Source organism: Mytilus edulis, chromosome 13 (assembly GCF_963676685.1).
Source record: "Mytilus edulis chromosome 13, xbMytEdul2.2, whole genome shotgun sequence".
NCBI lineage: Eukaryota > Metazoa > Mollusca > Bivalvia > Mytilida > Mytilidae > Mytilus > Mytilus edulis.
The window spans coordinates 8,299,258-8,316,637 of NC_092356.1; the positions used below are offsets into that span (position 1 = coordinate 8,299,258).

A 17,380-nucleotide genomic window follows, 5' to 3' on the forward strand; every position below is an offset into this window, starting at 1 on the left:
AAGGAGAAGAAAGGACTACAAACATTGAATCGAATAAAGAGATATATCATCGTCATACAATAGAAACAAACCACTAGGAATACTACAATTGCCATTTAGCAAAAAAAAAATGATAAAGATCATGTATCTCTTGGTTTTTTTGTTAAAGCGTAAGGGTTTATTAAAAATTGTCATTCCATTATGATTCTTGCTATAAGTCTTCGGTTGTTTGGTATTATGTGGCGCCATCCTTTGTCTTTTGTTTAGAATTATACTATAACACACCTGAGACGTCGTATTGTCTTCTCATAAATTGTTCAGTGAATTATGTAAAATGTTTGTAATACTTTGAGCAGCTGTACAACGTCAGTGCAAATCAGACCTCGCTAATTCTTTTGAATAACCTGAAATTTTTACAGATATTCATAAAGGGCTTATGGCGTCTGTGAAATTTTCGGAAGGCAGATTTTACATCCATCAACTGGAATACTTGAACTGATAGCTTTCTTGTTAGCAGCATCTCTATATTAAATCAAGGATTGGAAATGAAAGTTCTGAAATATCCGGGAAGACATGTACACACATTCATTTCACGTGAATTTAAATTCATGTAAATCTCCCGTGAAATTCACATGAGTTTCATCTCAAACGAGCTTATTCGTGAAACTCACGTGAAATCAGTTTTTGCGAGATTCACGTGAAACTCATGTGAATTTTACATTAAAATCACGTTAAAAAATTTACGTGAAATTCACATGAATTTTTAAAATAAAGTACTTCAAAGAACATCTAAATTTACAAATTTAATTACAGTCATGAAAAATATAAACAAAAAACAGTAATTTTCACGTGAAATTCGTGTGATTCTCAATTCACTTGAAATTCACGTGAGTTTCATGTATAAGCTCGTTTGAAGTGAATCTCACGTGACATTTTTCATGTGAATTTCATGTGAGATTCATGTGAACAAATTTTATCTGTGTACCCCTATGCAGGCGCTGCTGGAATGTGGCTACATAGAAATGGAAGTTTCACAATTGAGAAGCTGAAATATTTTTGTTTTTTGTGTTGTTAATGTTTGGTCTCATCCGACCCTGATTGTCTATTTGTAGAACATAAAGTAAAGAGTAATTCTACCAGTTTTGTTTATACTTTTCTCAAGATGTTAATTATTAGCCTCATATGAATAAATGAACAAGTCGGCAAGAAAAAAGAGCACAGTTAGTTACAATGTTTAGCCGATTATTGAATTACATGTCCTACTTACGTTACAAATATGTTGCCAATCAATTTATCAAAAATCTTGATAAGGTCACTTTCAGAGATTTGTTTGCAGCAGAGTAATGTTTTCCTACAAGAATTATCAAAGGTACCAGGATTATAATTTAGTACGCCAGACACGCGTTTCGTCTACATAAGACTCGTCAGTGACGCTCAGATCAAAATAGTTAAACAACCAATCAAGTTCAAAGTTGAAGAGCATTGAGGACCCAAAATTCCCAAACAAGCACGATTTATCCCTCTTCCTATGTCAAATACTTTTATCCGAGTTGGTCATAACTAATTATTCACAAAACCAGACCAATGCCTTGAAATAAGTGTGAAGTTTTGGAATGGGGGATATACTTTTATAAAGGGTAGAAAAGTAAAATGTTTTAAAAATATTGCAGAAAAAAAGCACTTATTTTGTAACGGATTTAACATATCTTTAAGTATGCGCATCTGATTTAGGTAGCTTTAGGTAGCCCTTATAGTATGTAGTTTCATAATAACATAAATGCTTTGATAAGTCGGCGATATTGAAATTCTGCAACACATGTTTGTTCTTGAAGATTTTAATTTGGAATTAGTTAGGTTTATAAGTCACGAGTTGGTTGCCCGTTATGGAATATCCGTTTCACAGATGATATCTGATATATTCCGTATGTCGTAACGATAGTCCTGTTCCTTTTACCGTATATGTTATAACATGGGCAACACGACGGGTGCCACATGTAGAGCAGGATCTGCTTACCCTTCCGGAGCACCTGAGATCTCCCAAGTATTTGGAAAGGTTCATGTTGCTAAGTATTTAGTTTTCTATGTTGTGTCCTGTGTATAATTAGTTGTCTGTTTGTCTTTTTCTTTTTTTAACCATGGCGTTGTCGGTTAATTTTCGATCTATGAGTTTCACTGTCCCTCTGGTATCTTTCTACCCTTTATTAGACGCATTGGGTTCGGACTGTTATTATCAGCACTATTCCTTTATCAAGGAATTCCAATCATAATATCATATCAACTGAATGATATAAACGACATGAGCAGATGATGTTGCAATGTTAATACCAAAATGTTGAAATTTTGCATTTGCAAAATTGAGGTTAATTTATTTCTCTTCAATTAACAGAGCTACATGTATGTTGTCAATGTCCAGGGATGAGTAAAAAACATTTTTTTCTTCCTTTATTGTTTTCCAACGTGAATAATAACAATAGAGGGTCAAAATTACTGGTATTGTAATATTGTATGGACAAAAATCAGAACAAAATATTTAAGAAAAAATATTCTGCAATATCACAGTATATTTTCGATAAAATAGAAAAATAAAAAAATAGCAAAAAAGGGATACATTCCCAAAGCACCTGTGATGCAATGTGATTGCTTCAACCCGATTTTATTTAAGTGATCACATGCCTAGAACAAACGTCAAGATCAAATCTCCATAGCCGTCTGATGTAGAATTTTCAATATTTAAGGCATCGTGATTTAATCTCTTGACAGAAATCGTGTCTGACATGATATTTCTTTTAGCGAGAAAAAAAAAATAAACCAGTTTACTTGAAATCTTTAATCTTCCATCTGTAATGTTGTAAAGTAAATGAAAAAAAATGTTTGATATTTACTTCACCGTAGGATTTTATAAAACAGAATGGCTTGCTTGAAGAATTTTTGATAAACATGTTGATTGTGGTACTTGGGTTAACAATTCTAGACTATTTTCTAGGTTATTCCAGGTATTCAATTTTCGCAAAGTTTTATTTTATTTTTTCAGAACAAGAAAAAAACGCAAAGATATGCATGACAAGAGATTGTGTGAAAGCAGGTAAATAGTAAAATAGGTGTAATACATTATAAATGAACTCATCATAATTACCAGATTGATTTTTGTTATGTATTTGCGCCAGACGCACATTTCGTCTATAAAAGACTCGTTAGTGACGCTCGGATATAAAAAAAGTTAAAAAGCGAAATAAGGTACAAGTAAAGAGCATGGAGGACAAAAAGTCCTAAAAGATTTGCAAAATACAACTGGTTAATCTATTTCTAAAGTAGAACTACACTTAAACATTACAAAAAATGGCATGTTGCAAAATACGAATGCAGATTAAAAAAAGGATCATTAGCAAAGCAAAAATACAATTGATAAGTGGAATTATAACACATAGAAGGCATGTCAGAAAATCTGTATGTAAAAAAAAACACAAAAAAATCAGTGAGAAATAGCTTTTGTGTTCATTGTTCTTTAAATATTTTAAATAAAACAATCGTTTTATCTAATGATGCTGTTGCATGTCAATTAATATTTTCCCAATTTCTGAAGTTAATTTAACAATTACGTTCGATGATACTTTAACAGGTACCATGTATATTTTTTCGAACCAGTACCAGAAAAAATATATAAGTGAATCGTTATTCTATTTTGTTTTTACTTTACCGATTGTACATATTATTTTTTTTCAAATTTAGCTTGACCGAATTCGGATAATCTGGAAAATTTATTTTGAAGATGCAATAAGATAATAAAGTATACCTTTTTGGTGTGTCATATTATGTTTCTACTTGGTTATTGTATTTTGCTTCCAGCTGCACGAATATTACAGGGAATGAACCCGTCAGCAAATCCTTGTGATGATTTTTATGAATATGCATGTGGTAACTGGAACAAAGTAAACATCATTCCCGATGACAGGTCAAGCTATAATACGTTTGCTAAACTTTTAGATGATCTCCAAGTTATAGTCAAAGGTAAACTCAAATAGATTGTTAGTGACTTACAGATTTAAAAAGCAGAAATACAACGTAGTCAGTTTGTCTGTATACGTGTGTATTCTTTTTAGCCAGTCACAATGGGGCTCGTGTCGGATATTGTTTTCGGAAAACCCGATAATATATATTTATCGTCCTTCCCTATGCTTTTATCACCATGCTCGGTTTCTCCGTAATTCTCGTATCAATGCTTCAAAACGACATCAGGCATTATCAGCGACGTCACAATGTGAGAAGAAGAGTTATCAGGGACGTCACAATGCGAGAGTAGACGTAATCAGCTTGCTTTTGTCAAGCGAAAACTGTCTTAGGAATAGGGAAAAGACCTGTAATAGAACAAAAAACAGATAATCGGGTTTTCTTCGTATAGATATCGTAAAATATCAGCCGCTCGACATAATGTGAAACTTTTTAGCTCGTTCGCTACGCTCACTCGCCAAATAGGTTCACATTAAAAGTCATTATGGCTCGCGGTTGATATTTTACGATATCAATGTGTAGAAAACCCGATAATCTATACATATCAAAGTCGTTGATATCCCAATTTTTGCTAGTAATTCAAAGAATGTTAACATGTTGAAGTACATATGAATGCGATACTTATTTGATTTTTGTTGTCATAAACTATGAGTATTTAATTTATTTTGTGAAAAAAAAAGAAATCATTTTGGTAAAAATGTATTTAAAAGAAGATGACCGTGAATAACACCAAAGAAACAAAAGAACATGTACTTTAATATGTATTTTCATATATATGTGACGTCCATGACGTTGGTTTATCAATGTTTTTATGAATATTTAAATTTATGAAAGTTAGGAGCTACAAAAGAAGTTTATATAAATAAAGGCACAGTAGTATACCGCTGTTAAAAACTCATAAATTGATTGAAAGAAAACAAATTCGGTTTATTATAAGCAAATAATGCGCAGCTAGTTGGTACCATGATTGTTCAACTCAATATTTTTATAATGGCGAACACAATTGCGATAAGGTGTATTGGTTCATTTAATAGAGATATAATTCTATTTCAGGGCTGTTAGAGAGACCTGCATTATCATCTGAATGTGAAGCAGTGAAAAAGGCCAAATATTTATACCACTCATGTATAAATGAGAGTAAGTTAATAGCGAATACAAAATATAAGATTAGACTTTAATAATTCATTTGCACTAGTGCTTTGAAGATTTACACGGGTAGTAAGGTCGTCATATCGAGGGGCGTTTAGTACAGTGATTTTGTCATAGTTTGGTTAAGTAAGACATGGTTGTGTTAAGATTTTTTAATGACAATCAATGACACAATATAAACGTTTGGATTTTTCGCCAAAGGAACCTTTAAAAATAAATTCAAGCTGATCAGTATCTTTTTTATTGCTAATATGTTAATACATTAAAGTTTTCATCATACAGTTATAATTTGACACAGGATAGTGCTTGCGTATGTCAAAATTTATAAGTTGGTGTTCGTTTCTAATGCATGAAGTACAGTTATTTCTTTACTGTCTGTTACATCCCATATTTCGTTATGGTATAAATCTACCATTAATTATTCCGAAAAAAAACCTACATTTGCACACAATTTAAGATACAGAAAATTCGATGTCATGGTTTGGTTCATTAGTTTCATGGTTTAGTTCATGTTCGACATGGTTCAGTTATGAGATTCCTGTCGTGAATGATGAAAGTGTTACGATCAAAATAAACAAACATTATGTACAACTATTAAAATACTGTTTAACAATATTTTCGCTGATACTTTTTATAGTGTTAAACCCATTCAATCCTATTTTGGGTCAATATAGTGTCGCTATTTTCTTATCTTGTTGTTTTGTTCCCAGACAAGTAGAACTGAGTTTTACATATTAACGATGATCTTCTACTAGCAAAAATGCACCGCTCGAGAAAATAAGTCGTCTACAGTAAAGCTACGACATTATCATTATTATTATCATAATTATAGAACAAGCACGTATAAAGAGATCACTAGAGTAAAATTCTAATGAATTTCAATCATAGCAAATTTCTGTAAAAGTTGGTGTATAAGAAACCGGTCTATAGTTATATACAATTAGTAAATACAGTATAATTTCCAATGAGACAACTATCCACTCTAGACCAAATGACGTAAATATTAGGTCACCGTTCGTCCTTCAACAACTAACAAAGCTCATACCTCTTAGCAAGTAGTTAAAGGCTCCCACAAAATTTAAGATAAAGCAATTCAAATAAGAAAACTTAAAGCCTAACTTATGTTCAAAACAATAAGCACAAAATACATATGATATACAGGAAAAAACGACAGCTAGTGCATCACAGACTGTAGACTTTATACAATGTCCTACAGATAATACGTAGTTAAAATGTTTGCGGACTCCCAACCAGCACTTTGACTTAAAAGAGAGACGAAAGATACCAAAGGGACAGTCAAACTCATAAATCTAAAACAAACTGACAACGCCATGGCTAAAAATGAAAAAGACAAACAGAAAAACAATAGTACATATGACACAACATAGAAAACTAAAGAATAAACAACACGAACCCCACAAAAAACTAGGGGTGATCTCAGGTGCTCCGGAAGGGTTAATCTGTGCATACAGGTTACAGCCCAACAATCTATAAAAAAAATAGTTAAAAAGGACTTGACTGATCACATATATACAGAGCAAAGTAATCAAGTAACAAAATTATTAAAGAAACAACTGATCTGTGAGTAAATTCCAGGCCAATAACAACAAATAAAAAAAAACTAAAACAAAAAGTTTCTTTTATTTATTTCAGAATGGAATACTTCTATCAATATTCATCTCATTGTCTGTGATTTCTCGCCTTGTCGGGTCAGAAATTAGTCTGAACAAAGTTTAAATGTACTTGTACTAAGCACAGCAGTACGTGTATCATTGAATCTTTCAATTATGTTTTTCAATCACATTTAATAATGTACATTTTTTCATACTAAATACTAAATCGACAGAGCTTTTTCTGATACTATCGGAACTATATGGCATACAAGTTAAAAAAAAAAAAAGGTTCAACGAGTTAAGTAGTACTGCATAATACACTTAAACAATATGAAAAAAAACATAATCATTTTTATTCGTTCGTTAAAATAGACATTATGGACCTATTTCTAATTCGAACTTTGGATCTTTCATACATTTAAATTCCACACGTTGACATTAATCATTTTAATTTCACTTACTGTTTACTAAATAAATAAGTTTATACTGTTGTCCAGGTTAACATTTTGTTCCGTGAGTGTTTGAAGACTGTATGGTGTCCTCTCGATATCGTTTGTTTAATTTTATAGTTGAGTTATTGTATAATGGACGATATCATTTCTAAGTAGGCGGACTCTGCCGGGGACTCCAATATGATAACATTCATACCATCATTTGGTATTAATTATTTTGTTATCATAGGACAATTTTGGTTCTCAAAGAACTCCCTGAACGCTTGAATGTTTATTTAGGGGCTTTATTGATAAAATTGATGATCTGCATCGATGTTTTACTAACAGATTCACCATTTATTCGTTCTGTGTCGCTTAAACAATTTGTCAACTACTATCCGAAAAATTGATTCTTCCATTATTATCACTATTTTTCTGGGTTAACAATCACAAGCCACTTAGAAATAACTTAAAAATAACTGATTACACTTTCATCCTATCAACTATCCTACGTTGTTCAATATGATTTGCTACACTTGAACTATTTTACTAACTTGCTACACTTGAAACGATTCCATATTTCCAGTTACTAGCCTTCAATCACTTATACACCTTTCTTTGGTACCGTTACGAAATAAGAGTTTCATTGAGAAGGATATATCTGTCAAATCAAATGCTTTACGCCCTGAATATTGATATCTTGACTTGCCTATTTGTTTAAACACTTAGTGATCCAGCTATTGATCTACTCCAAGAGTTATCTTGACTAGACTATTTGTTTAAGCACTAATTGACGAAAGAGGTGTAGATCCAGCTTTTGATCCACTACAAGAGTTAGCTTAACCTGACTATTTGTTTTAGCACTAATTAACGAGCGGGGTACTGATCCAGCTTTTAATCCACTACAAGAGTTATCTTGACTAGACTATTTGTTTTAGCACTAATTGACGAAAGAGGTGTAGATCCAGCTTTTGATCCACTACAAGAGTTATCTTGACTTGACTATTTGTTTTAGCACTAATTGACGAGAGGGGTATTGATCCAGCTTATGATCTACTAGAAGAGCTAGGTGGTTGGCCTGTGACGGAGAAAGAAGCCACGTGGTCAGAAGAAAATTTTAATCTTATTGATTTGATGGTGAAGCTGAGATTTTATAATAATAAAATTTTGGTAGACCAGTGGGTCAGTGCAGACGATAAAAACTCAGAAGTCAATGTAATTCAGGTAATGCTAGCACCTAAATAGCCATAGTTCATGACAAGAACATGCAAAGTTGGTATCAACAAATCATAATTAGAGAGAGTTGGTAGTAATGCTGTATTCACAGAATTTGCAAGTGTCTCTATGAATGTAAAAAAGGTATAGGCGGATGACCAATATGCATGAACAGAACAATTGTTTGTCAAAGTCATAACATCATAACCATGTAAAAATCACATATTTTATGGAAGTGACAATGACTCAGTAGTACTAATATAAGTAACAAAGAAGTTCACAAATCAATTTCATGAATCATATGTACAAATTATGTCTCGTCGGTAACGTTCTAAATCAATTTTATCAAACAATGCTTTTAAAATGTTACAGTTGATCACCTAAACTATCAATTTCAGATTGATCAACCTGATTTAGGAATGCCCTCACGGGAATATTACTTGAAAGGATTAGACGATCCTATTGTCCAAATGTATCACCGATTTGCTGTAAATGTAGCTGTGATGTTAGGTGCAAATAAAACAGCGGCAGAATTGGAAATGAGAGATATGGTGCAACTTGAGGTCGAGTTAGCTAATGTATGTCTTTATCTAATGCGTTATTTTTAATTTATTGAAGAAGATTATATGCATTAAATCATTTTCGATAAATTGTTGGAATATTTAAACCAGTGTTTAGATTTTGTTTTAATAATATTTTCAGGTTAAAATTTGCTTCCTTTGTTTATAAATAAAATATCTGGTAGAAATACAATGTTTTGTAGCATTTATTTCAAATTACAGTCAAAATGTGTACCAATAAACCACTCTATTGAGACTACAAAAGCCGTCTCTTCATACAAGTAGTATTTAGATTACGGTTCACACATTCGATCAGAAGGAAACTTTTGCTTGCATAATTTTTCCGTGTAATATAAATGAATTGATTGTATTGGCCTCATAAGTATATCTATAAAAAAAATTATATATTTAAATGTTTAATCCATGCTTGTATTTATATGTTCTATCTTCCCCCATTGTATTGTACAACACAAAATCATGTGTTTTTCTTTTACAAAGTCTAGACTCATCCATTTAAAAAATCTAAAATAACGTCAAAAATGTCTCAAATTTGTAAAATGTATAACTTGCATTTGGTTTTATAGTAGGCTTTGTTTTTATTCAATGGTGCGATATTTTTGTCAGGTAACAGTTCCACAAGACAAAAGGCGAGACAGTGAACTTCTATACAACAAAATGAATATAAGTACATTGCAACAAACTGTACCTCGTGTAAGATCATTTATCTTTAGACATCTAGCATGCTTATTGAAAAATCATGTTTCTTTGGAATGAAATTGTATGTTAAAAGATGACACAAAGAAAGCATCGTTCCATTCGATAACTTTTGTCGAAATATGTTCAATCATATCAACTTTACCGAAATGAAGATTAGGTTGCAAAACTCTTGTGAACTGTGTTTAATTCCTTTCATTTCTAAAAAAAATAACATGTCATAATTTTAATCAAATGATTCATCTTAGCTACACAAGGGTTTCTGTCTATTTGACTCCTGATTAAGTTTTTGATATGATTAGAATCATTTTAAACTGTTTGTTCAGATTGATTTACCGTATCAAACCATGACAAACAACTACTCTAGCAGCTTCCTATATTGATGAAAGATCAACGATATTCTTTATTTTCCATATTTCTTGTCATCAATTAAATTTTACAAATTTATCAGTTTTATATCTGGGAAAGAACAGCATATAACTTAAGCTAATGAAAGATGAACGATATTCTTTATTTTCCATATTTCTTGTCATCAATTAAATTTTACAAATTTATCAGTTTTATATCTGGGAAAGAACACCATATAACTTAAGCTAATGAAAGATGAACGATATTCTTTATTTTCCATATTTCTTGTCATCAATTAAATTTTACAAATTTATCAGTTTTATATCTGGGAAAGAACACCATATAACTTAAGCTAATGAAGCATATGTTATAGGCAAAAAAGATCTCAAGAAAAATATATTTTTTTCTGTTCGTTCGTAGTTTGATTGGTTAAGATACCTACAAGAAGTGTTCAAGCCTGTCAACAAAACTATAACCTCAGCAGAAGAAGTTGTCGTTTACGCACCAACATATTTGTCAGATATGGTAGACATTGTTGACAAAGCCAGCAGCAGGTAACTTAATATAAGGAGTAAACCTCAGGGGTAGGGAAGAGGCACAGTTTACATTGCCGACAGTGCCAGTAGTCGGTAACTCAATATAAGGAGTCAACCTAGGATGAATGAGGACTTCAATACTTAAGTGATAGGGGTTGTCTCTATGCTTCTGTTACCCTTCCCTTTTCATATGATAAAGATATAAGAATTGTGAACCTTTTCATATATTACGTAGGTTAAATAAGATTAACGGTATCAATTTTCTTGCACCAGATGCGCATTTCGACAATACATGTCTCTTCAGTGATGCTCGTGGCCGAAATATTTGAAATCCAAAGCCTTTATAAAAGATGAAGAGGTATAATCCAAAAGTTCCAAAAAGTATAGCCAAATCCGTGAAAGGAATCAGAGCTTTGCATGAGGGAGATACATTCCTTAATTTATAATAATTTCTATCATTCTATCATTCTATCATTCTATCATAAAATGTTAACTTTTCCCATATTGGTTGGGTTTCATGTTTTGTATTGGAAAAGTAAATATGTAAGGCTAAGATTCTTTATGTAATGCTATCTTAAGACTTTTGCCCTTGCAGAAATGAAATTGGTTTCCATATACAAGTAATTGGAACTTTATTGAGCTTATCATATATTTCTGATAGTTTTTCCCACCTTTTTAAATATTTTCAAGCTGAAAAATGTGACAACGGCACGTATTATCACCTTGTATATATTATGTAATGACATGATATGATTGTTACTCCATGCTCGTCATACATAGAATATAATGTTAGTACAATTAATTGTTACACAGAGTAAAACAAAGGAAATGCATAAAAATGATGTGTCAATTTTGAATATCGGATGTCTATTCACCAAATGTGATCCATATTAATTAATTGGGTCTCAAATTCTCATAAGGTCATACTGTCTGTATATATTTTTTGTTCTTTTACCTGATGTGTTTTTGATTTCATAAACCATTCAAGCCAAACAATTCTTAGTTACGTTTATAAGCAATCAATCAGAACTAACAGTTGTATAGTGATGGTTTCAAAATGACTTGTTTTTATTGACTGCAAGTAAAATCACAAAAATACTGAACTTAGAGGAAAATCAATTCGGAAAGTCCATAATCACATGGCAAAATAAAAAAAAAACGCATCAAAAACGAATTATGGACAAGAACTGTCATATTACTGACTTGGTACAGGCATTTTCAAATGTAGAAAATGGTGGATTAAACCTGGTTTTATAGCGCTAACCCTTTCACTTTGATGACAGTCTCGTCAAATTCCTATAACGATAGAACCATAATGAGAGATAAAACTAGTTCAAAGACCGAAAATGTTAAATTATCAAAATAAAATTGTGATTTATACTCTGTATAAGCAATAATCCTTAAAATAACCACAGTAAGCTTAGCTCAGTAACTTTTTTCTACCCTTTTTATTTTTCGTTTAAGTTTTTCTGAATATTTAAAACAGATTCCACTGTAAAAACAAACAACTCATTTTCGATTAAAACTATTTTTTATTTGTAGGACATTAACAAATTATTTAATATGGAGGATAATGATGAATCGAATAACTAATCTACCAGCAATATATAGAAATGTTCAAAAGGAATACCAAAAGGTAATATATCTTATCCGTCAAGTCGCAAAAGGAATACCAAAAAGGTAATATTTCTTAGCCATCAAGTCGTAAAAGGAATACCAAAAATATAATATCTCTTAGCCGTCAAGTCGCAAAAGGAATACCAAAAAGGTAATATTTCTTAGCCATCAAGTCATGATTAATACCAAAAGGTAATATCTCTTAACCATCAAGTCACAAAAAGAATACCAAAAGGTGATATCTCTTAACCGTCAAGTCGCAAAAGAAATATCAAAAGGTAATATATCTTATCCGTCAAGTCGCAAAAGGAATACCAAAAAGGTAATATTTCTTAGCCATCAAGTCGTAAAAGGAATACCAAAAAGGTAATATTTCTTAGCCATCAAGTCGTTAAAGGAATACCAAAAATGTAATATCTCTTAGCCTTCAAGTCGCAAAAGGAATACCAAAAAGGTAATATTTCTTAGCCATCAAGTCGTAAAAGGAATACCAAAAAGGTAATATTTCTTAGCCATCAAGTCGTTAAAGGAATACCAAAAATGTAATATCTCTTAGCCTTCAAGTCGCAAAAGGAATACCAAAAAGGTAATATTTCTTAGCCATCAAGTCATGATGAATACCAAAAGGTAATATCTCCTAACCATCAAGTCACAAAAAGAATACCAAAAGGTGATATCTCTTAACCGTCAAGTCGCAAAAGGAATACCAAAAAGATAATATTTCTTAGCCATCAAGTCATGATGAATACCAAAAGGTAATATCTCTTAACCATCAAGTCACAAAAAGAATACAAAAGGTAATATCTCGTAGCCGTCAAGTCGCAAAAGGAATACCAAAAAGGTAATATTTCTTAGCCATCAAGTCATGATGAATACCAAAAGGTCATATATCTTAACCATCAAGTCACAAAAAGAATACCAAAAGGTAATATCTCTTAGCCGTCAAGTCGCAAAAGGAATACCAAAAAGGTAATATTTCTTAACCATCAAGTCATGATGAATACCAAAAGGTAATATCTTTTAGCTATCAAGTCACAAAAGGAATACCAAAAGGTAATATATCTTATCCGTCAAGTCGCAAAAGGAATACCAAAAAGGTAATATCTCTTAACCATGAAGTAGCAAAAGGAATACCAAAAATTGACATCTCTTAGCCATCAAGTCACCAAAGGAATACCAAAAGGTAATATATCTTAACCATCAAGTCGGAAAAGTAATACCAAAAGGTAATATCTCTTAACCATCAAGTCGCCAAAGGAATTCCAAGAGGTAATATCACTAAAGTATATAGTCAAAAATGAATACCAAACGGTAATATCAGCGCACTTCCAAGTCGCAAAATGAATACCAAAACTTAATAATACTTCACCACCAAGTATCAAAGGAAATACCAAAAAGTGAACTTATGCATAGACATTTACTAGGGGTATAGAGGGAGGGTTTAGATCTCACAAAACATGTTCCACGCCAACGCATTTATACGCCTGTTCCAAGTCAGGAGCCTCTGGTTTTTGTCTTATATTTTTTGTAATTTCAGTTCATTTATATGTTTTAGAGCTTAGTATGACGTCCTATTTCACTAAACTAATACACATTTGTATTTAGGATCAATCTGAAGCACACTCCGGGTTCGAGATTTTCTCGCTGTATTGAAGAACCATTGGTGGCCTTTGGCTGTTATCTGTTCTTTTGTTGGCTTGTTGTTTCTTTGAAATATTCCAAATGTTCTTCCCCAATTTTATACAATGAGTGCTTTGAAGAAAAATAATGATATGATACCGTATCAAAGAAGGCTCGCATTTACAGGTTCTCCATTGCTAATTTCTTCTCTCGGTTTTAGTTTGAAGCCCGGAATTCTTTTTTATCTATCAATTTATGAATTTTGAACACCGGTATACCATATGATTTATTGTGTCTGTTTAGTTAACGCATCAATGCAAATATAACGGAATTTGATGAGACTGTCATCAAAGTGAGAGGGTTAGCGCTACAAAACCAGGTTTAATCCACCATTTTCTACATTTGAAAATGCCTGTTCCAAGTCAGGAATATGACAGTTCTTGTCCATTCGTTTTTGATTCGTTTTGTTATTTGATTTTGCCATGTGATTATGGACTTTCAAAATTGATTTTCCTCTAAGTTCAGTACTTTTGTGATTTTACTTTATACCACTGTTGTCTTTATTTACTGAAAGCCAGTTTAAAGTAGTTAACGAACATATATGATGCGGTCTTACACTATAATTGGTATGCTGTACATCATTACATAACACCATAAACAGAACATTCTTCTTTAAGAAAAAAACTTTGAAGCAATCTTATTTATTTTGAATCTGAAAGACAATACAAACGTTGCTTTTGTTACAACGTTGATTTCAGTTTAGAATTTAATTATTAAGTTTTGAGATCAGAATTGTATTTGCAAACCCTGTCTGTATTGTAGTTTTGTACAATCTTTATCATTTTGCATTTAGTTATATAGCTAACGCACAACACAAGGCTTTCAAACACATATATATATTTTTAGAAGAAACAAAAAAGCAAATACTGGTAGTGAAATAAACTATTTGTTATTGTATTGTTATATACGATATCATTAAATATGAATCGATGTTTTTAAGACTATGTATGGTTCGGAACAAGAACTTTCTAGATGGAGGGACTGTGTTAGTTATGTCAACGACAATATTGGAAATGCTGTTGGAAGAATGTTTGTAGATGAATATTTTGATGAAGACGCTAAAGAAATCGTACGTATCTGATGATGATTATAAATCTTATAAAGAGTCGAAAGAAGTCTTTTGTTATGTTTTCTTTTCTTTAAATTACATATACATTTTGTATTGTTTTAAAGCAATACATTAAACAGTTAAAGAGAAGGATTGATTCTTTTATTGTTTAATTAACACTAAATCTGTGAATGAACACTGCTGTTCTGTTGATATATTCATGAGTTGTATCCGTTCTTTTGTTGTATGCCGACGTCAAATAATAATTGAGAGAATGTAATCACAGGTAGATCGAATGAATTTAAAGGATAATTAATGTGAAGACCAAAACGAATCTCATTTTGATTTCATTCTTTGTCTTTACCTTTTTCAGGCATTAGATATGATTCATGGCATAAGAGCTGCGTTCGGTGAACTACTTGAGGAAGCCGAGTGGATGGATGATCCAACAAGAAAAGTAGCAAAGGAAAAGGTTAGCTTCAAAGATTGCATAATATGTGCCAGTTGCAAACGGTAGCGTATGTTTGAATAAAATCAAATTGAAAATGTAGCACTTTTTCTTTGATGATCAAGAGTTTGAAATATTGTAATCTTAAAGCCGAAATGTCTAGAAGTCTAGCTGTCGTCAAAGATTTGAAATCCTTGATGTCGTATACCCAACATATAATATCAAATGTTGGAGAAGTAGCTGTGTCTGAATGATTATATTTTGTTTTTATGCTGGCAAAAACACTAATATACAAAAGTTCCATATTCGTTGAATTTAAATAATATGCATCTAAATTTAACGATCGAAATATTTCTGCAAAACTAAAAAGCAAAAGATCTGAATTTAAAGGACTATTATAGGATTACACGCCTTTTTAAAGGAATTCATTGGTGTTTAAACTCGACCAATTCACTCACTAACAAATTCAGTCCGAAGGATTTGACTTATATGTTTGTGGATGACTTGGTTTAGTTAATTCACCCATAAATTCCTAAAAAGCCGTGTTAGGTGGATAAAGCACCTTAATCCCTATAACTCTTTAAAATTGGTGATACAAAATTCAATTTCCCCACACGTGACCTCTATGAAATGTCAATTGTATACGTATGTCATTAAATCGGCCTGGCGTATTAATATACTTTTTGTTTCAAGCAAAGTAAACAAATGTTGTAAACGTCGCCGCCATCTTGTTGACATTAGTTACAAAAACTTGTTCTTTCAACATCGTATATCGAAAAATGCATGACGTTAAGAGCCACTTCCGGAAACCTTCTCTACCAATCATATAAACGTTTTCCCTAATATAAATATCATATAAGAAATATCTTGACACAGCCGAAGCATACTGTTCAATGCTGTTTATATAATCAGTGGGTACACGTGACAATTCATGGATAATGGACAGCAAGGAACTTAAATCAATTAAGAATATATATTATTTTGTTAAATTCCATGTCATTATGTCTCTGGTGGAGAGTTGTCTCATTTGCAATATTACCATATTTTCTTATTCATATATTGATTAAAGAAAACTTTAAGGTTTGTGTCTTTTGATAAAATGTCAAAATATTTTCTTGATTATGAAATAAACAAAAGTTAGTTATTTGTGTAAAATTGTGATTGTAGTCTGACGCCATTGCTGAAAAAATAGGATATCCATCTTACATCGTAAACGATACCGCATTAGACGATGCATACAAAACAGTAAGTATTTATTGTTAACGATACTAATTTGGACATTGTAAACGATGCTTTAAGAACTGGCACACAATCCCAGAGCTATCAACTTAGTAGGTAAAAATATCTAATTAAAACGGATGGTTTAATTTGATTAATAATAATATTCTTAATAAATAAATTTTAAAAGTTATTAACAAAGCGTATTTCAACATAGTCTTTGTCCAATTTATAGCAAGTAATTTCTCAGCAGTTGTTTATTTGAAAATGCGATAGAAATGAATTTGATTTGATAGAAACTGAACACTTTTCAATTGATTTAAAGTTTAATGACACATTATATATTGCTAAACACTATGATCAAATTACATTAAAGTTAGTAACGCCCATTGTAAAGTAGCACAAATAAAAAGGATAAAATCAAACAAAATCAAGCCTTTCCTCGCCAAAAATTAAATTAAACACATGGATTGGTGCTTATTATCTTTGTACTTTAAACGCAGTAGATAATGCATCTCTATTCTGTTTTAGGTTACATTTCATCCAAATACCTATTTCGAAAATGTGTTGGCGAATCTTAAAAGTGTGGCTATCAACAATTTAGAAATCCTAAGAGAACCAGTTGATAGAACAAGGTATGAGTCTCACTCAATAATATACAAAGAGGTGAACATAAACAGTTTAAACGGAATGCCAATAATTACTACTAGAGTAAACAAAAAAAAGGCAACAGTATGTAGTATACCGATGTTCAAAAGTCATATTTCGATTGAGCGAAAACAAATCCGGATAATAAACTCAGACTGAAGGAAACACGTC

General features: G+C 31.7%; 1 protein-coding gene across 1 annotated transcript in view; it reads left to right on the forward strand.

Moving 5' to 3' along the window:
* The window catches only part of LOC139501201 (neprilysin-like), a 95,395-nt gene that overhangs the window by 60,572 nt on the left and 17,443 nt on the right, over positions 1 to 17,380 (forward strand). The window contains exons 5-16 of the mRNA XM_071290195.1: positions 3,011 to 3,061; positions 3,823 to 3,984; positions 5,038 to 5,121; positions 8,193 to 8,401; positions 8,791 to 8,970; positions 9,577 to 9,663; positions 10,435 to 10,568; positions 12,093 to 12,186; positions 14,788 to 14,916; positions 15,269 to 15,367; positions 16,511 to 16,588; positions 17,093 to 17,196. Of these exons, the coding sequence (XP_071146296.1) occupies positions 3,011 to 3,061; positions 3,823 to 3,984; positions 5,038 to 5,121; positions 8,193 to 8,401; positions 8,791 to 8,970; positions 9,577 to 9,663; positions 10,435 to 10,568; positions 12,093 to 12,186; positions 14,788 to 14,916; positions 15,269 to 15,367; positions 16,511 to 16,588; positions 17,093 to 17,196 (1,411 nt within the window). The remainder of the gene's footprint in view (positions 1 to 3,010; positions 3,062 to 3,822; positions 3,985 to 5,037; positions 5,122 to 8,192; positions 8,402 to 8,790; positions 8,971 to 9,576; positions 9,664 to 10,434; positions 10,569 to 12,092; positions 12,187 to 14,787; positions 14,917 to 15,268; positions 15,368 to 16,510; positions 16,589 to 17,092; positions 17,197 to 17,380) is intronic.